The sequence below is a fragment of the Carcharodon carcharias genome, chromosome 15, assembly GCF_017639515.1.
Source record: "Carcharodon carcharias isolate sCarCar2 chromosome 15, sCarCar2.pri, whole genome shotgun sequence".
NCBI classification, from domain to species: Eukaryota; Metazoa; Chordata; class Chondrichthyes; order Lamniformes; family Lamnidae; genus Carcharodon; species Carcharodon carcharias.
In genome coordinates this window covers 101,080,004-101,103,399 of record NC_054481.1, presented here as the reverse complement: position 1 = coordinate 101,103,399, position 23,396 = coordinate 101,080,004, and the positions used below count along the sequence as shown (strand labels likewise).

The window sequence follows — 23,396 nt, the reverse complement described above, 5'->3', positions numbered from 1 at the left end:
GCCCTAATCTGCTCTTCCCATAGCAGGTCACACAACCATAGGTCATAGGTCAACTCTCTTGTCAACTGGGAGACTTTGCATAGTGCCAAGAAAATAAGGAGTCCTCTTTGAGATTGAGCAAAGCACTAGAACAGGGGAGCTCAGCTCTGGGGTGGAGGTCTCTGTCAGAATAGTGTGCTCTTCTTGTTCCAGAGAAGTGGATCAACATTTGAATGGAAAGCGATGTTCTCTGAAGGTGAGCTGGGCTAGAATTGCAAGCTTCACTCTGGAATGGGGTGGGGGGGGAGGAGGTGCTTATTCTAAAATGTGCTCCATCCCATAATAGGGATCTTTATTCTTGAACAGAAAGCCACCCCACAGAATGGTGGACTTCATTATGGAATGTTGAGCAATGTGCTAGTGCTGGACTATGTTCTGGGGTGTTTTTCTGGAACAAAGAGCTTTGTTCTTCGAGAATGAGCTGCACTCTGGAAGAGGGAGTAGCTTCCCATGTGTTTATCCTGTGCCTTGACCCTACTGCCTGCTCCCATCGTAGTACTGTAGCATATTCCTGCAACTCCTGAGGGATTTCAATGTAGTTAACAAGGGGATGCAGTTCCCACTGATGTGAAGGTCAGGAATCAGAGGCATGGAGTTAAATAAATTGTCAAAAAAACCAGAAGGGGAAGATTTTCTTTTCTTAAACACAGAGAATAATTAGGATCTGGAACGTGTTGCTTGAAAGGCTAGTAGAAGCAGGTTGAATAGTTACTTTCAATAGGGAACTGGATATACGCTTGGAAATGAAACCTTTGCTGGGCTATGGGGAAAGAGGCAAGGATTAACTGGTAAGTCTCTCATAGAGCCTGCACAGGCATGATGGGCCAAATGGCCTCCTTCTGTGCTGTACAATTCTATGAATCCTGTTAGTCATCAGTAGAAATGTCAGGTTAGGAAAAATAGATCTTGCTCTGGAGAGGACATGTTGGTCTCACTTATTGCTACAACCCATTGCTTCAATGGGAAGGAATCGCATCATATGCAATTCAACCATCTGAAATATAAGACAGCTTTTGGCCAACTGTGCTGAAAGGGACATATTCGGAATGATTTTCAAACAAGCAAACCTTTAACCAGGCCCTGGCTCTAAACTCAGTACTGGCTGAGACATTGTTTTTGTGCCGTTAGTGGTTTGCAGGCAGACTTTGTTGAGCTCTAGCTTTCTCCCCGCTCTCTGCCCTTGGTCCCAGAAACTGCATCAAGGACAATGATCGACTGGAGCAGCCACTGAGTGCGTCCACACCCCAGCCTCACTGCTCCTCATCGGGACATCCCACATCTCTGGGGTTTTGAAGGGCTCAGTTTTTAAATTGGTATTCTACCACTTATTTTCCAACCTGTATGTTTTCCCATCCTTGGAGGATTCGTTGCCTGAAGCCAGTATCGGATATGGCACCACAAGAACAGGCGGCCCGATGCAGTTTTCGCCCTTTATCTTCTTCCTGCCTCGTTCGATCTTCAGGGTGCTGGCTAGGCCATTCTTGCTGGAGTGTGCAGGGTCCATGCCATGATGGGTGATCAGCCCGGAGATCAGGGTGGGAGAAGAGACCTCAGCGCGACCCTGGCTGGCTAAGGTGGGGGTTGTCACACTGATGGAGTCACAAGTGGCAGTGGGGGAAGATAAGCTAAGCCCTGGAGTGGAGGATGAGTGGTGGGGGGGGAAGAAACAGAATGGCATTTTAGAAAATCAGGCTTAGAGCTTTGTTAACTCTATAATTTCAGCTACCGAAGTGTGCATGGTTTGAATTCAAAATTTATTTCTTTAAAGAGACACAGCCACTACGGATTTCTATTTTGCCAACACGAAACTCAAGCATACACAGGAACCCATACACACACACACACATACACATACACATACACAGAAACACACACAAACACACGCTCACTCACAGGCACACAGAAACCCATGCACAGAAACACATACACACTCACAGACACAGAAACATACACTCACACACACAAACACACACTCACAGACACACAGAAAACCATACACACATTCACAGACACAGAAACACATACTCGCTCAGACACACAGAACCCCATACACACACACGCTCACAGACACACAGAAACCCATACACACACACGCTCACAAACACACAGAAACCCATACACACACACGCTCACAGACACACAGAAAACAATACACACACACGCTCACAGACACACAGAAACCCACACACACACATGCTCACAGACACACAGAAACACATACACACACTCACAGACACAGAAACACACACACACACACACAAAGAAACACACAGAAACACACACTCTCACAGACATACAAACTAATTGTTCTACCTGGTGCTGCTTGTGGATAGTATTCTGGAGTACAATTCTAATGTTTAGCTGCTATGATTGAGTTATACTTGACCTGGCCTGTTCAGGTATTTCCGATGGAGCGATGATCTTAATTAGGTACATCCACAGTCTACTACTAAATATAGGATGAACAGCATGGGAGCAGATCATATCAGGAAGCTGGGAATTCCCTGACCATGATTTTCCATCTATTTAATCTAATGGGTAAGAAGAGCTGAAAACGTTCCTGAAAAATATATACTCATGCATGTTCTCCTCTGGGAAATGCTCATGATGAGGTGTGCCACCTGCAATGAGATAGAGAGCACAGTCTGCCAGTTTAGATACCCATGATTGCTTTGTCCCTTTTCTCCATCCCATATATCAGTCCTGCCTTGCAAACCTTAAATCCAAAAGGACAATAACTCCATGTAACAACATCAGGGTGACCGGAGTGAGATGCACAGCACCCAATTCAGTCAATTCTTCATGCACAATAATCCACAAGGATGAAGCTTTTGTTGCTTTATGAAATGTCACAACATCACTGAGCCTTGACACACAATATTTCTTTATTAAAAAGCCATTTGGCAGCAGAACTGAAAGGTATAGTCGCGGATGACATGCTCTGAAAGTGGGAGGTGAGATGTTCCATTTTCTGTAACTCGGGTCAGCCAAGCGCTTGGTTTCAGTGCAGGATATATAAACAGCCACTTCAGTGCGACTTTGCACGGAGTGCATCTTTGAACAGAGTGCTGGGAGTTGGGTGATTAGGGAGTTAGGTGAGGGGGGGAGCAGCTGCTCCTTTGCTTTAGCCTTGACTAACTTTTCCAACCTGTAGGAATTGGTTTTTGCTCAACTAGTGGGGTAAAAGTTAACTGGTGAGTATCTGGTAAGTGGTTAAGCTGCATCCTATTCCTAAGGTTTAAAAAGAATCCAAACCGGTGGTGCGGTTAATAAAATACTTATAAAAAAGGAAAATAAGTGACTAAATAATATAATTAAGTAATTAATTAAAACATGTCAAGGATGACAGGACAGGTGATTTGTCAAGGCTGCAGCAGGTGGGAGTTCCTGAATGCGACTGTGATCTAGGACAAACACATTTGCAGTAAGTGTTTGCAGCTTGAGAAGCTTCGGCTCAGAGTCATTGAACTGGAGGCTGAGCTGCAGACACTATGAAGCATCAAGGATGGGGAAAGCTACCTGGATGCTTTATACCAGGAAGCAGTCACGTCACTTGGGATAGGGTCTTCTGATTTGGTCAATGGTCAGGGGCAGGAGGGTGTGACTACACCTGAGGCAGGTAAGGGGATCCAGAGGGCAGGAGTGCAGGAGCCTCAGCCTTTGCAATTGTCAAATAGGTTTGAGGTTCTCTCAGCTTGTTTGGATGAGAGCAGGGGCTGCAGGGTGGATGAGCAAACTGACCATGGCACCGAGATACAGGAAGCCATTCAAGTCGGGGAGGAAAAAGGAATGTAGTGATAGTGAGGGGGATTGACACTGTTCTCTGTAACAAGGAGCAGACGGCTGTGTTGCCTGCCTGGTGCCAGGATTCAGGACATTTGCTTAGGGCTGGAGAGGAATTTGGAGGAAGAGGATCCAGTTGTCATAGTCCATGTAGGTACCACTGAATAGGTAGAACTAGGAAAGAGCTTCTGCATAGTCAGGAAGAGGAGCTAGGCACTAAATTAAAAAGCAGAACCTCAAAGGTAATAATCTCTAGGTTATTATCTAAGCCATGTGTGAATTGGCATAGGGCAAATAATATTAGAGAAATAAATGTGTGGCTCAAAGACTGGTGTGGGGGAAGTGGGTTCCGGTTTGTGGGGCACTAGCATCAGTATTGGGGAGAGTGGGATCTGTACCTTTGGGACAGTTTACACCTGAACTGTGCTGGGGCTGGTGTCCTCACGAGCTGCATAACTAGGGAAGTAGGGAGGGTTTTAAACTGAATAGTGGAGGCAAGAGATCAAATTTGGGAAGATGTGGCAAACCAAAGAGTACAGACAAGGCAGGAGAGAAAAATATTAATATGGGAAATGATAAACAGAACATGACAGAAAGAGAAGGTGAATACAAATCTAAGAGTAAAAAAGCAGTCAAAGCTAAAGGTTCAAAAATAATAAAAGGACAAAACTAAAGGCTCTGTATCTAAATACATATAGCATTTGAAACAAAACATATGAACTGATAGCACAATAGAAATAAATAAGTACACTCTGAAAGCTATTACAGAGACATGGCTGCAGGACGACATAGATTTGGTTCTGAATATTGAAGGGTACATGACTTTTAGGAAGGACAGGAAGCTAGGGAAGGGTGTACAGGCCCCCTAATTGTAACTGCACGGTAGGGCAGAATAAAAAGAGATAATGGGAGCTTGTCAGAAAGGTACGATAATAATCATGGGGGACTTTAGACTGGAAAAATCAGATGGGCATAGGCAGCCTAGATGAGGACTTCATAGAATGTTTTTGGGATAGCTTCTTAGAACAACACGTTCTGGAGCCAACCAGGGAGCAGGCAATACTAGACATGGTATTGTGCAACAAGATAGGATTAATTAATAACCTCTTTGTGAAGGGACCCCTGGGTGGCAGTGATCACAATATGATTGAATTTCACATTCAGTTTGAGGGAGAGAAGAGTGGGTCGAAGACTAGTATTTTAAACATAAATAAGGGCAATTATGTGAGATGAAAGCAGAGCTAGCTAAAGTGAACTGGGAAATGAAGTTAAGGGACAGGTCAATAGAGATGCAGAGGCAGACATTTAAAGGGATATTTCAAAATACACAGAATAGGTACATTCAAATGAAAAAGAAAAATTCCATGGTGATGACCCTCCATCCATGACTAGCTAAAAAAATTAAAAATAGCATCAAAGGTAAAAAAAGCATATAATTGAGTAAAGACAGGTGGCAGGTCAAAGATTGGACAGAATATAAAGAACAGCAAAGAATGAAAAAAAGATTAATATAGGGGAAAAAATCAGAGTATGAGAGAGCTAGAAATATAAAGATGGATAGTAAGAGTTTCTATAGATACTTAAATAAAACATTAGTTAATAAAGTGAGCATTGGTCCTATAGAAAAATAGTCAGGGGATTTAATAATGGAAAATATAGAGATGAGAGATGAATTGAACAGGTATCTTGCATCTGTCTTCACCAAGTAGTATACAAGTAACATCCCGGAAATAGCTGTAAATCAAGAACTGGAAGGGAGGGGGGAACTCAGGAAGATTACAAACACCAGGAAAGTGGTAGTTAACAAATTGTTGGAGCTGTCGGCTGTCAAATCCCTGAGACCTGACGGACTTCATCCTAGGGTCTTAAAAGAACTGGCTAGTGAGTTAGTTGGTGTGTTGGTTTTATTTTTTCCAAAATTCCCTGGATTCGGAAAAAGTGCCATTAGGTTGGAAAATAGCAATGTAATTCCTTTATTCAAAAAGGGAAGGAGAGAGAAACTACCGGCCAGTTAGTTTAACATCTGTCACAGTGAAAATGTTTTATAAAGAGAGTGAGAAAAGGCAAAAGGGGAAGAGAAAGAGAGGAAAGCCACACACAGGATGATTGTGTGAGTTGTGTGAGGTAATATATTAACTTTGTTCCTAACGGCACTAATCTAGCCTGTTTTTCTTACTTTAACTCTAGTCCAGCGGTTATAAATAAAATACTTAAAAAGTTATTATGGGAAATTGAGTTGATTTAGTTTAAAGAACAATTTTCTGCATTAATGACCCTTTAAAAATAACTTGAATGAATGCCCTACATTATTGTACATTTTCAATCAATGTATTAATTTAAATGGAGAAAATTGGTGACAACAGCTTGGAGGAATTACTGAGTCCAGTAGTGGGAGAGGGGGCAATGCCTTTACACTTAATGTAGGTACGTGATTGGGAGAGCTGAAGTAACTCCATCGCTAAGTCCATGAACTGGACTGCCCCAGGTCAGGAAGGTAGAAAAGTCCCATCACATGCTCCCCCCAACCCTCCTCCACCCCACGTGTGTGTGTTTGCTGATCTCAACCCAGGCATCGGGGAGGTGGGCGGGGTGGGGGGGGGCGGTGTGAATATCAAGCGGAACACCATTTCTTTCTCAGCTGTCGGAAAGTGCATGTGCATGAATTCTGGATGGAAACACGATCAGGATTAGTGGGCACATGAACAGTGGCCGCTTGGGTGAGATGCCAAGATTGCACATCACCAGCATCCCAGCAGGATTTAACATCTACTGGAGAAGGGAGAAAGCTCGGAGAACAGGAAGCATCAAGCTGCTCATTGTTCTTTACAACCCTGCTGTTTTATTAGAATTTGGTATATTTAATTTGAGGCAGTGTTGTAGCAGAGCACCGCTCTGTGACAAAACTTCAGGCACTACAGCATGTCTGGTATTTCACTATAGAAATTCTCCAGTCTCAGACTGGATGGTCGAGGTGTGTTACAGTTCACTCAGGGAGTCCGAGTTGCTGTGGCAACATAGACTTTTACATGCAGACTCAATGGGCCGAAGGGCCTCTTCTACACTGTGATTCTGTGATCCTATGCAGGTTGTAGTCTGGAGCCATGGACAGTGATGGTAAAGGCTCTGACGTTCTTTCCATCACATGGCTGACCAGGAATCTCTCCCGCTCTTACCATGTGTTGGCAGCGTTTGCAAGTTGATACTCAACCTGTGTGGCTGCATTATGAATGCACTTTCTGTGGCCATCAGTCCTGGGGTTGGACTCAAGCCCAGAGCTTCTGATTCAGAGGCAGGGACACTACCCACTGTGCCACAAGGCTTCTCAGACTAGATACCACAGCAAAAATGTGTGACTTCTATTTTGCCTGCTTCTATCCTACACTCCAGGCCCATTAAAGTAAGGCTTTGTTAGTGGCCTCATTAATTCCTAAGTTTAAATTATTCTAGTTACTAAAAGAGCTGGGATTCAACATTTTACTGAGATGTTGACTTAGGGGGTGTGGTTTCTGAGATTGTGAAGACTGTGTTGATACAAACATATTAAATAGGAGCAGGTGTTGGCCATTTGGCCCCTTGAACCTGTTCCACTGTTCAATAAGATCATGGCTGATCATCTTGTGTTTCGAATTCCACATTCCCATCTACCCCCGTTAACCTTTGACTCCCTTGCCTAATAAGAATCTATCTACCTCTGCCTTAAAAATATTCAAGGACCCCGCCTCCACTACCTTCTGAGGCAGAGAGTTCCAAAGTCGCACAACCCTCTGAGAGAAAAAAATTCTTCTCATCTCTGTCCTAAAAGGGCAACCCCTAATTTTACAACAGTGCTCCCTAGTTCTGGACTCACCCTTAAGAAGAAACATCCTTCCCACATCCACCTTGTCCAGACGGTTCAGGATCTTATACACTTCAATCAAGTCACCCTGAACTCTGCCAAACTCCAATGGAAACAATCTCAGCATGTCCAACCTTTCCTCATATCACAACCCACTCCTTCCAGGTATCAATCTGGTAAACCTCCTTTAAGCCACCTCCAACACATTTACGCCCTTCCTTAAATAAGGAGGCCAAAACTGCACACAATATTCGAGATGTGGTCACAAGTTAGACAGTTTGTTTAAAGGTTAAGTTGTGCAAGGCCAGATCTGGATTCGATGTCAGAAGGTGGTTCTTTTCCCAGAGACTAGTGAACTTCTAAAACAGGCTGCTGATCTGCTGAATTCCTTCAGGCGGGAGCTAGCCCTGTTCCTGGCTGGGACAGAGATCACCTTATGCAAGAGGTTAGCGCTGTATGACTCGGAAAGACAGGTGGGATCGGAGAGCAATATTCCAGATATTCCCTCCCCCTGATCCGCACCCTGGGTTTTTAATCTAAAAGAAAAATACTGCAGATGCTGAACTCTGAAATAAAAACAGAAAGTGCTGGGAAAACTCAGCAGTGAAGGGTGAAACAGAGTTAATATTTCAAGTCCAATATGACTCTCCTTTGGAGTACTCTTCATTAACTCGAAGAAGAGTCATGTTCGACTAAAAACGTTAACTCTATTTCCTCGTTCCACAGATACTGCCAGAGCTGCTGAGTTTTTTCAGCATTTTCTGTTTTTATTTCTGGGTTTGTATCTATCGTTTTTGCCTCTCCCAGGCCTGGGTATTGGATAGAGTGTTGTGAGGCACAGGGCAATTGGTTGCACTGAATAGCGGATCTATTCCTGGCCCCATGTCGATATTCTGAGGCACCAGTCCACAGGAGCCCTCACTGAAGTGATTATCATTTATGGTGCGGGGCCAGCGAATGTTCACAGGGTATTCAACTGGGTGGGGAATTAGCTGAGCCCACACACACACACACACACAGGCGCTTTCGAGCGGGGTCATTGAATAGTGATCAGGAGCACTGGACAGTGGCTAAGCTTTGCCCCCTCGAGTCTAAGATGCCTGGGCAGATTGTGAAGCTGCTTACTGCCGCTCGGCAGAAACAGTCTCATTCAGCACACACCAGGGATCAGGCTGGTGCTATTGTGCTCAGATCTGTGTGACTTTGTAACCCAGTGCATGAAGAATGGTCACTGGAAAAAAATAAAGAAAAGTATGTGTGAAGTTCAGCGATTTGGATACTGAGCAGGGTGATCTGGAGAATCATCCCATGGCTGAAGACAGGCACAACAGGGTCAGACATGTCTAACTGTTGAACAATTCTGATGAAGGGCCTAAATCTGAAACATTAACTATTCTGTTCTCTTTACCGCTGATGACTTAATCTGCTGAGTGTTAACAGTATTTTCTCTTTAACTTTTGACTAACAGAGCCACCTGGTGTCGAGGATGATAAACTGCAGATACATAACAAAACTATATTCCATTTGACTTCTTCCAGCCCTCAGTCAACCATCAGCAGCCCTGGCAGCTTTTTGACTCTAGCAACACTGGACCATGATGACAGACTCATCCATACATTCACTGATGAGCAGACTTGCCTCTTCCGGTATATGACAGCATCCAGAGCACTGCATAAAAACAAAAAACTGCGGATGCTGGAAATCCAAAACAAAAACAAAATTACCTGGAAAATCTCAGCAGGTCTGGCAGCATCAGCGAAGAAGGAAAGAGTTGACATTTCGAGTCCTCATGACCCTTCAACAGAACTGAGTGAATATTGGGAGAGGGGTGAAATATAAGCTGGTTTAAGGTGGGGGGGGGGGGGGGGGGGGGGGGGTTGAAGTGGGAGGGGGGTGGTGTGGTTATAGGGACAAGCAAGCAGTGATAGGAGCAGATAATCAAAAGATGTCACAAAGGAACAAAGAGGTGTTGAAGGTGGTGATATTATCTAAACAAATGTGCTAATTAAGAATGGATGGCAGGACACGCAAGGTACAGCTCTAGTGGGGGTGGAGTAGAAAGACTAGCAGGGCATACAAGATTTAAAAATAATGGAAATAGGTGGGAAAAGAAAAATCTATATAAATTATTGGAAAAAAGAATAGGAAGGGGGAAGAAACGGAAAGGGGGTGGGGATGGAGGAGAGAGTTCAAGATCTAAAGTTGTTGAATTCAATATTCAGTCCAGAAGGCTGTAAAATGCCTAGTTGGAAGATGAGGTGTTGTTCCTCCAGTTTGCGTTGGGCTTCACTGGAACAATGCAGCAAGCCAAGGACAGACATGTGGGCAAGAGAGCAGGGTGGAGTGTTAAAATGGCAAGCAACAGGGAGGTTTGGGTCTTTCTTGCGGACAGACCGCAGGTGTTCTGCAAAGTGGTCGCCCAGTTAACGTTTGGTCTCTCCAATGTAGAGGAGACCGCATTGGGAGCAACGAATGCAGTAGACTAAGTTGGGGGAAATGCAAGTGAAATGCTGCTTCACTTGAAAGGAGTGTTTGGGACCTTGGACGGTGAGGATAGAGGAAGTGAAGGGGCAGGTGTTGCATCTTTTGCGTGGGCATGGGGAGGTGCCATAGGCAGGGGGTGATGGAGGAGTGGACCAGGGTGCCCCGGAGGGAACAATCCCTACGGAATGCCGCCAAGGGGGGTGAAGGGAAGATGTGTTTGGTGGTGGCATCATGCTGGAGTTGGCGGAAATGGCTGAGGATGATCCTTTGAATGCGGAGGCTGGTGGGGTGATGTGAGGACAAGGGGGACCCTATCATGTTTCTGGGAGGGAGGAAAAGGCGTGAGGGCAGATGCGCGGGAGATGGGCCGGACACGGTTGAGGGCCCTGTCAATGACCAGGGGTGGAAAACCTCGGTTAAGGAAGAAGGAGGACATGTCAGAGGAACTGTTTTTGAAGGTAGCATCATTAGAACAGATGCGACGGAGGCGAAGGAACTGAGAGAATGGGATGGAGTCCTTACAGGAAGTGGGGTGTGAGGAGCTGTGGGAGTCGGTAGGCTTGTAATGGATATTGGTGGACAGTCGATCACCAGAAATTGAGACAGAGAGGTCAAGGAAGGGAAGGGAAGTGTCAGAGATGGACAATGTGAAAATGATGGAGGGGTGGAGATTGGAAGCAAAATTAATAATTTTTTCCAAATCCCGACGAGAGCATGAAGCAGCACTGAAGTAATCATCGATGTACTGGAGAAAGAGTTGTGGGAGGGGGCCGGAGTGGGACTGGAACAAGGAATGTTCCACATACCCCATAAAAAGACAGGCATAGCTGGGGCCCATGCGGGTACCCATAGCCACACATTTTATTTGGTGGAAGTGAGAGGAGTTAAAGGAGAAGTTGTTCAGTGTGAGAACAAGTTCAGCCAGACGGAGGAGAGTAGAGGTGGATGGGGATTGTTCGGGCCTCTGTTCGAGGAAGAAGCTAAGGGCCCTCAGACCATCCTGGTGGGGGATGGAGGTGTAGAGGGATTGGACGTCCATGGTGAAGAGGAAGCGATTGGGGCAGGGAACTGGAAATTGTTGATGTGACGTAAGGTGTCAGAGGAATCATGGATGTAGGTGGGAAGCGATTGGACAAGGGGAGAGAGAAGGGAGTCAAGATAACGAGAAATGAGTTCCGTGGGGCAGGAACAGGCTGACATGATCGGTCTACCGGGACAGTTCTGTTTGTGGATTTTGGGTAGGAGGTAGAAGCGGGCCGTCCGAGGTTGGGCGACTATCAGGTTGGAAGCTGTGGGAGGAAGATCTCCAGAGGAGATGAGGTCAGTGACAGTCCTGAAAACAATGGCTTGATGTTCAGTGGTGGATTCATGGTCCAGGGAGAGGTAGGAGGAAGTGTCTGTGAGTTGACACTCAGCCTCCGCAAGGTAGAGGTCAGTGCACCAGACAACTACAGCACCACCCTTGTCAGCGGGTTTGATGACAATGTTGAGGTTGGACCTTAGAGAACGGAGTGCAGTAAGTTCAGAGAGAGACAGATTAGAATGGGTGAGAGGAGCAGAGAAATTGAGAGGACTAATGTCATGCCAACAGTTCTCAATGAAAAGAGCAAGAGAATGTAAGAATCCAGAGGGAGAGGTTCAGGTGGAGGGAGAATATTGGAGGTGGGTAAAAGGATCCATTGAACGGGGAGGGGACTCCTGCCCAAAGAAGTGAGCCCGGAGACGAAGACGGCGGAAGAAGAGTTCAGCATCATGCCGAGCCCGAAATTCATTGAGATGAGGGCGTAAGGGTATGAAACTAAGTCCTTTGCTGAGCACTGAACGTTCAGATCGGAGAGGGGAAGGTCAGGGGGTATAGTGAATACACGGCTGGGGCTGGGATTGGAAGATGGGGTGGGGACGGAGGGACAGGCAGGGGTGGAGGGTCCTGGGTGGGTGTTGGTGTCGATGAGTTGTTGGAGCTTGCGTTCCTTAGCACTTGAGAGAAAGAGACAAAGTTTCTTGTTGAGGCATCGGATGAGACTAAGAATAAAATGAAACTGGGGGCATGCGCAGCTTTGAAAAAGGGTACGGCGGTGCTGCTGGAGGGAGAGGTCAAGTGTGTTCATATGGCGGCGCATGGCACTGAGCGTGGATTTCAGAATGTGACGGGAACAGCAGTCCGAGAAACGTTTTATGTCCAGGAGATACCTGTAATCCTGGGTGGGTTCGAAACAAGAGGTAAGGAATTTCAGTTGAAATCCACGTGGGGTAAGTCGGAGACGGAGACAGTCACTGAGAAAGGAGATATGGCTGTGAAAGCGGGTTTTAGTAAACACCTTGTCAAGCACCAGGAGAGAAATGCCCGCTTTCACAGCCATATCTCCTTTCTCAGTGATTGTCTCCGTCTCCGACTTACCCCACGTGGATTTCAACTGAAATTCCATCCCTCATGTTTCAAACCCACCCAGGATTACAGGTATCTCCGGGACATAAAACGTTTCTCGAACAGCTGTTCCCGTCACATTCTGAAATCCACACTCAGTGCCATGCGCCGCCATATGAACACACTCGACCTCTCCCTGCAGCAGCACCGCCGCACCCTTTTTCAAAGCTGGGCGTGCCCCCAGTTTCATTTTATTCTTCGTCTCATCCGACGCCTCAACAAGAAACTTTGTCTCTTTCTCTGAAGTGCTAAGGAACGCAAGCTCCAACAACTCATCGACACCAACACCCATCTAGGACCCTCCAGCCCTATCTGTCCCTCTGTTCCCATCCCATCTTCCAATCCCAGCCCCGGCCGTGTATTCACTATACCCCCTTACCTTCCCCTCTCCTGAACTTTCAGTGCTCAGCAAAGGACTTAGTTTCATACCCTTACGCCCTCATCTCAATGAATTACGGGTTCGGCACAATGCTGAACTCTTCTTCCGCCGTCTTTGTCTCCATGCTCACTTCTTGGGCAGGAGTCCTCTCCCCGTTCAACGGATCCTTTTACCCACCTCCAATATTCTCCCTCCACCTGGACCCCTCCCTCTGGATTCTTACCTTCTCTTGATCTTTTCATTGAGAACTGTTGGCGTGACATTAGTCGTCTCAATTTCTCTGCTCCTCTCACCCATTCTAATCTGTCTCTCTCTGAACTTACTGCACTCCGTTCTCTAAGGTCCAACCTCAACATTGTCATCAAACCCGCTGACAAGGGTGGTGCTGTTGTTGTCTGGTGCATTGACCTCTACCTCACGGAGGCTGAGTGTCAACTCGCAGACACTTCCTCCTACCTCTCCCTGACCATGACCCCACCACTGAACATCAAGCCATTGTTTTCAGGACTGTCACTGACCTCATCTCCTCTGGAGATCTTCCTCCCACAGCTTCCAACCTGATAGTCGCCCAACCTCGGACGGCCCGCTTCTACCTCCTACCCAAAATCCACAAACAGAACTGTCCCGGTAGACCGATCGTGTCCGCTTGCTCCTGCCCCACAGAACTCATTTCTCTTTATCTTGACTCCCTTCTCTCTCCCCTTGTCCAGTCGCTTCCCACCTACATCCGTGATTCCTCTGACACCTTACGTCACATCAACAATTTCCAGTTCCCTGGCCCCAATCGCTTCCACTTTACCATGGACGTCCAATCACTCTACACCTCCATCCCCCACCAGGATGGTCTGAGGGCCCTTAGCTCCTTCCTCAAACAGAGGCCCGAACAATCCCCTTCCACCACTACTCTCCTCCGTCTGGCTGAACTTGTTCTCACACTGAACAATTTCTCCTTCAACTCCTCTCACTTCCACCAAATAAAAGGTGCGGCTATGGGTACCTGCATGGGCCCCAGCTATGCCTGTCTTTTTATGGGTATGTGGAACATTCCTTGTTCCAGTCCTACTCCGGCCCCCTCCCACAACTCTTTCTCCAGTACATCGATGATTACTTCGGTGCTGCTTCATGCTCTCGTCGGGACTTGGGAAAAATTTATTAATTTTGCTTCCAATCTCCACCCCTCCATCATTTTCACATCATCCATCAATGACACTTCCCTTCCCTTCCTTGACCTCTCTGTCTCAATTTCTGGTGATAGACTGTCCACCAATATCCATTACAAGCCTACCGACTACCACAGCTACCTCGACTACAGCTCCCCATACACCCCCTCCTGTAAGGACTCCATCCCATTCTCTCAGTTCCTTTGCCTCTGTCGTATCTGTTCTGATGATGCTACCTTCAAAAACAGTTCCTCTGACATGTCCTCCTTCTTCCTTAACCAAGGTTTTCCACCCACGGTCATTGACAGGGCCCTCAACCGTGTCCGGCCCATCTCCCGCGCATCTGCCCTCACGCCTTCTCCTCCCTCCCAGAAACATGATAGGGTCCCCCTTGACCTCACTTATCACCCCACCAGCCTCTGCATTCAAAGGATCATCCTCAGCCATTTCCGCCAACTCCAGCATGATGCCACCACCAAACACATCTTCCCTTCACCCCCCTGTCGGCATTCCGTAGGGATCGTTCCCTCCGGGACACCCTGGTCCACTCCTCCATCACGCCTTACTCCTCAACCCCTATCTATGGCACCTCCCCAGGCCCACGCAAAAGATGCAACACCTGCCCCTTCACTTCCTCTCTCCTCACTGTCCAAGGTCCCAAAATCTCCTTTCAAGTGAAGCAGCAACTTAGTCTACTGCACTTGTTGCTCCCAATGCCTCTACATTGGAGAGACCAAACGTAAACTGGGCGATCGCTTTGCAGAACTCCTGCGGTCTGTCCGCAAGAAAGACCCAAACCTCCCTGTCGCTTGCCATTTTAACACTCCACCCTGCTCTCTTGCCCACATGTCTGTCCTTGGCTTGCTGCATTGTTCTAGTGAAGCCCTACGCAAACTGGAGGAACAACACCTCATCTTATGACTAGGCACTTTACAGCCTTCTGGACTGAATATTGAATTCAACAACTTTAGATCTTGAACTCTCTCCTCCATCCCCACCCCCTTTCCATTTCTTCCCCCTTCCTTTTGTTTTTTCCAATAATTTATATATTTTTCTTTTCCCACCTATTTCCATTATTTTTAAAACTGGTATGCCCTGCTAGTCTTTCCACCCCACCCCCACTAGAGCTGTACCTTGTGTGTCCTGCCATCCATTCTTAAGTAGCATATTCGTTTAGATAATATCACCACCTTCAACACCTCTGTGTTCTTTTGTTCTTTTGTCTGTGACATCTTTTGATTATCTGCTCCTATCACTGCTTGCTTGTCCCTACAACCACCACCCCCCCCAACCTTAAACCAGCTTATATTTCACCCCTCTCCTAATATTCACTCAGTTCTGTTGAACGGTCATGAGGACTCGAATCGTCAACTCTTTTCTTCTCCGCCGATGCTGCCAGACCTGCTGAGTTTTTCCAGGTAATACTGTTTCTGTTCCGGAGTACTGTGTGCAGTTCTGGTCACCACATTACAGGAAGGATGTGATTGCACTGGAGAGGGTGCAGAGAAGATTTACCAAGATGCTACCTGGGCTGGAGGGCCTGAGCTAAGAGGAAAGATTGGATTGGCTGGGGTTGTTTGCCTTGGAGCAACAAAGGTTGAGAGGAGACCTGATAGAGGTGTATAAGACTATGAGGGGCATAGAAAGGGTGGATAGGAAGGCACTTTTACCATTAGTAGAGGGGCCAATAACCATGGGGCATAGATTTAAGGTAAGAGGTAGAAGGCTACGAGAAGTTGAGGAGAAATTTTTTCACCCAGAGGGCAGTGGGAGTCTGGAACTCACAGCCTGAAAGGGTGGTTGAGTCAGAAACTCTCATAACATTTAAGAAGTATTTAGATATTCACCTGTGTTGCCATAACCTCCAGGGCTATGGGCCAAGCGGTGGAAAATGGGATTAGTGTTGTCAGATCTTTGTTGACCAACATGGACACGATGGGCCAAATGGCCTCCTTCTGTGCTGTAAATGTCTATGAGTCATCAAACAGATCTCAGCAACTCTATTTTCAGTCACAAACAGAGACATTCACCTTCCCTCCTTACAGCCCATCGGGCTGTGAGCTTTCTGTACGCTTCTCCCTTGATTTCTCAGACTGAAATGTCAGGAAGGCAAGTAGCAGCTATGGAGGTAGAACTGTCCCAGCATCCACAGCAAGAAGAAAAGTCCTGTATTAAACTATAAGGCCAACAAAAGAACATAAGAAATTGGATGAGGAGAGACTATAGAGTCAATTGAGCCTGTTCCACCATTCAATATGATCATGTCTAATCTTTGGCTTCAACTCTGCTTTCCTGCCCACTCACCATATCCCTTTATTCCCTGAGAGACCAAAAATCTGCCTGTCTCAGCCTTAAAATTATTCAACAATGCAGCATCCACAACCATCTGGGGTAGAGAATTCCAAAGATTCACAACACTTTGAGTGAAGAGAATCGTCCCCATCTCAGTCCCAAATGATCAGTCTCTTATCCTGAGACTGTGCTCCTGTGTTCTAGATTCACCAGCCAGGGTTAACAATCTCTCAGTATCCACCCTATCAAGCCCCTTCAGAACCTTGTATGCTTCAATGAGATCATTTCTCAATCTTCTAAACTCCTGAGAACATAGGCCCAATTTACTCAGCCTCTCATCATAGGACCAATGTAGTGAACCTTCACTGTACTGCCTCCATTACAAGCATCCTTCCTCAAATATGGAAACCAAACTGCAGACAGTATTACAGGAGTTTTAACAGAGGCTTTCATTACTGAATGTGGAGCTAGAATTGTCTCCATTGAGTATCAAAGTCTCTCAGGGGGAAGGTTTCGCCCATGGGTCTCCTGTCAAATATGGTAAAATTGGTAGATCTTGTAGACAGAACGTGAGCAGTGTCCCCCCAGTTGGGTTTGCTGCCCAGTGCAGGGTGCAGTCACCCAATAAAGAACCAGGTTTCATTTTCCCTCTGCGTTGATCACAGCTGGCATAGTGATAGGCATAAGCTGTCAGAGTTAGTCTAGATGTCAGCTGTGGCTCAGTGTGTAGCACTCTTGCTCTTGAGCCAGAAGGTGATAAGTTCAAGTCTCACTCTCACGACATCAGCACCTAACCTAGGTTGGCTTCCGGTGCAATACCGAGGGAGGGCTGCATTGTCAGGGGCACTGTCATTTTAAATGAGATGCTAAACCAAGGCTTCACAGATGGACTTAAAGCTTCCTACGGTTTTATTTCAAAGGAGAGATGAGTTCATCCTGGTCAATATTTATCACTCACCCAACATTCACTAAAACAGATTATCTGGCCATTATCCACATTGCTGTTTGTGGGAGCTTGCTGTGTGCACATTGGTTGTTGAGTTTTCTACATGACAAGTGACTTACACTTCAAAAATGCTTCACTGACTGCAAAGATTTGGCTTTCTTCACATCCCTAAGAGGTATATGGGAGATGTTTGTGAGGGCTAGTACCCTTGATCCCCTGCCACACTGCATACCCACGTTAAAAGGTTGTGGGTAGAGGAAGCCAGTGTCCCAACTCTCACTTATGACTCTAAGTAGCTGGTTGTGCACACCAGCCGCCACACCCCAGGAAGTCGACTTGACAGTTGTGCAAAACTAAGTGAGGGGCCCATCAGCTTCAGCTGGAGGGACATCAGCCCTTCTACTGTGTGTGTAAACTGGGAAGGACAGGCAGAAGATTAGTAGGACAGTGGCTCAGAAGGTGGAGGTCAGCAAGGTGTATGACACATCCACGGAGACAGCCACGACACTCAGTAAGGCCATGTGAAGGGTTTGGGACCTCACAGTATAAGCCTCATAGTTAGTCATGGGCCAGCAGAAAGTAAGGTCGGCCTAGGTGTAGTTGGATGACGAATGTCACAGCGTAGCTGCAGACAAAATTCAGTGGATGTGTGAGGATGGCGCAAGACAGACGAGTGTGATGTACCATGACAGCAGATCTCCTGATAGGAGTAGACACAAGCAGCAGCAGTGTCAGCAGCAGCAGCAACATCCCCTAGCAATAGTGAGAGGGAAAATCTGTTCGAGTTCACATTCCTGATCTCTTTGCAATGACCCCTGCAGGGGACCTATAATCTGGATATCACATGAGGGCCAGGCACAGGGTTCAAACAGCTTGTTGACACTCACACTCAGCTTTCACATATAAAGAATCATCATTTTGGCCGTCAACTGCAAGTGGAACACTTCCATAGCAAACAAAACTTGTCTCAGAGGTACAAAAAAACAATCAAACTATGACAGCGCGGCTGTCAGCATCTATGGAGAAGGGGAAAATAACATTCCACTTGTAGAGCCTTCGCCTGAAACATTAACATATATGTTTCTCTCTCTCCACAAAGGCTGACTGACCTGCTGAGTGCTTTCAGCTATTTCTCTTTTTGCTCCTTATCTCAGTGGTACTTGGAATGAGGCCTGAGGGCCCATTGCACCTCTTCCCCGTCACCAGCTGGCATCCTTCACTTGCTTTGCAGCCTCTTTCTTGGATTGAGAGGCCAGGCGATGTTAACTCGAGCTGGATCCATCACGTTCCTTCCTCTTTGCACCTCCCCGCTATAGCAAGAGCATGCTGTCAAGAGACTGGGTAATACTACACTGAGAGGGAAAAAGGCCCTATTATAATGGAAGAATTGGCGTCACCCATCCCTCTTTCTCTAAGAAAGTGCCTGGCCACCGTTTACCAAATGCCTACAGTGACACGACTGAAACCAGGGGTATCGCACGAATTCAAAGCACCACTCCGCCTCCTGAGGAAACAGGTCAGACATAAATTAACATTTAATAAGTGTCAATGAGCGTGCGAGAAAAAAAATGTCCTTACAGTTCAAAATACCTGTTACAGAACTGGTAGCAGGTCTGGCGTGGAGGGCCACGTCCGGCTGAGGGGCCTGCGCGTGGACCTCCGACAGCTGCTGTGGCTTCAGGATGGACAAGGGTGACTGGCCACTCTGCGAGGTCGATGGCAGCAGCAAAGGCTGCTGGGATTGCACAGATGAAGGGGGCATGTGCGGTGGGCGGATCTTCTCCGCCATTAGTTGCTCCTTGATCTTGTTTATCAGCATCAGGTTATCAAGCTGGGAGAAGGGGGGAACAAGATACCAAAGAAATAGGACAACGTAACATTAATAACTAAACAAGTTTACTGGGATCATAAACCTACACACATGGCATTTGCAAGCACAGAACACCCCAGTAGAATGGCCTGTGAAAATGCTATGGGATTGATACCAGTTATTCTTTTATATTTGTTCACAGGATCTGACTATTGTTGGCAAGGCCAGCATTTACTGCCCATCCTTAATTTGTCCTCTATTTGGGTTGCTAGGTCAGTTAACCAGATGGCTGTTACATGTAGGCCAGACTGGGTTAGGATGGTTGATTTCCTTCCATGAAGGACATTAGTGATCCTTGTGGGTTTTTAACGACACTCATGATCATTATTAATGAGACTAGTATATTGTTCCCGATTTATTTAATTAAATTTAAATTTTATCAGCTGCCGTGGTGGGATTTGAACTCATGTCTCTGTCGCATTGGTCTGGGTATGTGGGTCACTAGCCCAGCAACATTGCCACCATGCCACTGTCCCCCTGCAGCTAAGCACATTGTCCTAAGGTCAAAGTTCAGACTCCGGTTTCTTCTCCCTGCCTGTCCGCAAGGCTTTGGGTCATCTTGAGATACAGGTCCTCAGGTGGGCAGCAGCCTATGGGTCCTTGCTCAAGCGGTCATGTGACAACACCACCCTCCACCCCCCCCCCAAACAGACAGGGAATGTTGGCAAGATGGTTGTCAGTGGGGGTTATCACACCTGATGCCCATCCTAACCCTAACCTCAATCCTAGGCCCAACATGCACTCTGTAGTGGAGGTGACACACAACGAGCAAGTACTCAAGATGATTCACGCACCCCCACCCTCCCAGCCCAGAGGCACTGCAGCTTCTTGTAGCACCAGAGTAATTGTCCCAACCGGAATCACCAAACTCAATACAGACAGAACCAGGGAGTCATCGTGACTCTGCACAGGTGCATTTACAAAATGAGCCACAGGGGAAAGCTGCACCATTAATTCTATTTCATTGGTGGTGAAGTGTGCTGTCTTGAGGTCATGAAAGACACTAAACAAATGCAAGATAGTTGTTTCTTTGCTTCCTTCGATCATAACAACAGTTATCATCTGGCAGCAAAGGTCTTTCAGATCTGGGTTTGTCAGAGTTGGGAGGGAATGTTCCATGGGATGCAAGAGCCTCCTGTCTTTGAAACAGGTTACGTTTGTGATTTGGTTTCCCCTCTGGGGTGTGTCCCTGCTTCGTGCACCCTCTGCAGCCCCCAATGGGGAGGTGACCACCTTATGGCTTCTACCAATAAAGTTGACCACTAGGGGGAACTAGTGCAACCAGAAATGAGCCTTCCACCTCACTTTTTCTGTCACTTCTGTGACCAACCATGCTGTGGCAGGATTCGCTGGCATTTGTTGGGTGGTGCACATTAGTTGGGTGGCACATGCTGTGCTCTCCATGGCCTGACACACATGGACGGAAATGCCCAAGAGCTGAATCTCTTAATGTGCTGTTCCAGGGGGCCATTGGTAGAGCGTCTTCTTGTTCAACAAATGGTAGGCTGGAACCTAAAAGAATGGGGAGCAAAATTGTACCTTTTATTTGTATGAATTTTGTGCTCATCAACATGAGGCACCATGAACAGGTCAGTACTGGGGAAAGTATCGCTTTCCATTTCAGGCATCAGGGCCCAGTAGAAGCACAGTAGAGTTCCCTATACTCCAAACAAACAAGGGTACGTCAAGCCCGATGTTGGGAGAGGAGCTCCCACCATGCCAAGGTGCCATTGTGACTACCTGTGGCCAGCTGACCTGAGACATCCCTGAGAGCAATTGGAAATTTAGTGCCAATTTCTGCTGAGGTAGAACAGTGGTGCTGAGATTGCAAGTTTCTAGGTTGCAGACTTCCCACCTGTTATAGGACCTTACCACCCACACCGAGGAGACTCTGATTCCATCAGCCTCAGCTAGATTTGCACCCAGTTTCCATGGGTGGAAGGCCAGTGTCTAAGTCTGTAGGGCACACAGGTCCCCCAATTTCTTTTGGAAACAAGGAATGGGCTCAAACACTATAAAGAAACCATCAATAACAAACTGCAGCAGCATTTACTGGGTAGGTGTTGGTGTACATTCCTTTGCCATGCTTCTCCCTCAGATATAAAACTTCTGTAAACACAAAGTGTCACCCTGTATGTCAATGTCTCTTAACGTAGTGCCTATTCACTCATACCTGACTTGACATCGTGGGTGGTGGAGGCCAGAAATACGGATTGTTGAATCGAGGCTCAGCCATGGCAACTGTGGAAAAGCAACAAAAACCTCAAGTTACAGTAGTTCTGCAGCAAGCGATCCTTTTCCCCTCAACTCTCCAAAACGCCAACCCTTTCCAAGGCTGGAATGCTGCTCCTTGATCTAGGAAGGATCTTCTAACACCATTCATAGGAGCAGGAAAAGACCACTCAGCCCCTTTAGCCTGTTCCTGCACAAGACACCTGAAGAAGAGTCATACGGACTTGAAACGTTAACTGTTTCTCTCTCTACAAATGCTGTCAGACCTGCTGAGTTTTTCCAGCAATTTTCTGTTTTTGTTTTGGATTTTCAGCATCCGCAGTATTTTGCTTTTACCTTGCACCACAGTGTTTGTTGCCTGATAAGAAACCCACACCCCCCACCTCTCTCTCTCCGCTCTATTGTCTAACTGTTCCTTACCTTAATGCTGAAATCATTTCTCATCTTTCATCAATACTTCTATGGTAATTTTTTCTCTGGACTTTTCCCAAGTCAGAGACCCTGTCCTACTCATTCCATCCCCTTTCACTGTATTAAAATCAATCCAACATCCCATCTGCTAGTTCATTCTGCCCTGAGACCTCAAAACTCCTGAATTTTAATTGTATATTAATTATGTTTAATTGTATTAACCGGGGATTCACGTGAGCCCCTATAAACAGACTGAAACTGTGGTTGTTGGGATAGAAGGTGCATGTTGTAATGTGCATCTCCATAAACACTTATAGAAGTGTGTAAAGATTGGCTCCAGTTCTATCCTTTGCCACCTGGCTTTCTGGAATGTAACCCTCAAGACCTCCCTTTACCCTATAAAACCCAAGCTTAGCATCAACAAAATACTCGATTGCTACATTTACCTCACCTTTTGCTTGTTAGAGTGCTGTATGGCACTACGTGCCCCAGATATTCGGAGTTCTCTTACAGACACTTTGCTTTGCTATCTGTCCCACTATATTAAATAAACTTCCTGATAACCTGCCTCTTTGACAGCCTTCATTTCTGATTTAGTGACCAGCTCTTTCCGCTTTTAAAGGGATCTGGCACATTTGTTAACAATATGCTTTTAAAAAATGTAAGCTGTTGTCCTGCACTTGGGCCATGGCCCTCCCACCTAGTTTTCTCAGCTCGAAAAGAACTTTGAAATTACTGACAAGCTGACTAAGCAAGTCCACTGTGCAGATCATAGCCTGTGACTTGACTTGTATTCCCTCGAGTCCAAGGAGTTTAATGGATAATTGGATGGGGGTGTTTAAAATGTTGGAAGGATTTGATTGGGTAGGTACGACGAAACTATTTCCTCTGGCGGGAGAATCAAGAGCAAAGGGGCACAATCTTTAAATCAGATCTGGGTCATTTAGCAGCAAAATCAGATAGCACTGTGTCATGCAAAGGGTAGCAGAAATGTGGAACTTTTTCCTCCGAAAGGCTCAGGATGTGGGGCATTTGAATATTAAGATGGAAAGATTTTTATTGGGCAAGGGTATCAAGGGATATGGAGCAAATGCTGCAAAATGGAGTTGAGGCACAGTTCAGCCATAATGAAACTGAATGGTAAAACAGGCTCGAAGAGCTAATGTCCCTATGACTGATGACTTCCACTGTGAAGTCAAATGGATGTAAAGCTTTCAGCAGGCTAACAGCATTACAGATTGACTGCATCACATGCCTTTAGTGTGTTAAGATAACAGTGTGATGTTCACATTGAAACCATACACAGCAAACTGTATCCTCCACCTCACCAATGGCTCTTTCCCTTCTTCTAACTCAAGCTGCAATTTCGCAGTCATCAGTGGCCCTCCACTGCCTCTCCCACACAACTATTCTTCACGTGTGAATCCACACAGTGAGCATTAGGAAACTATTTGACTAACCCTAATCCTATCCCAACTCCATGTCCACACCTTCAGGCAGCAATTACTGGGCAAGAGTCAGGACAAGGAAACCTGGACCT

General features: G+C 46.4%; 1 protein-coding gene across 1 annotated transcript in view; it reads right to left on the bottom strand.

The window, feature by feature from the left end:
• The window catches only part of LOC121288564 (zinc finger protein 362-like), a 30,127-nt gene extending 8,678 nt beyond the window's left edge, over positions 1-21,449 (bottom strand). The window contains exons 1-3 of the mRNA XM_041207160.1: positions 21,387-21,449; positions 18,922-19,174; positions 1,377-1,671 (exon numbers count right to left, since the gene is read on the bottom strand). Coding sequence (XP_041063094.1) covers positions 1,377-1,671; positions 18,922-19,174; positions 21,387-21,449 — 611 coding nt within the window. The remainder of the gene's footprint in view (positions 1-1,376; positions 1,672-18,921; positions 19,175-21,386) is intronic.
• Between the last annotated feature and the right edge of the window lie 1,947 nt (positions 21,450-23,396).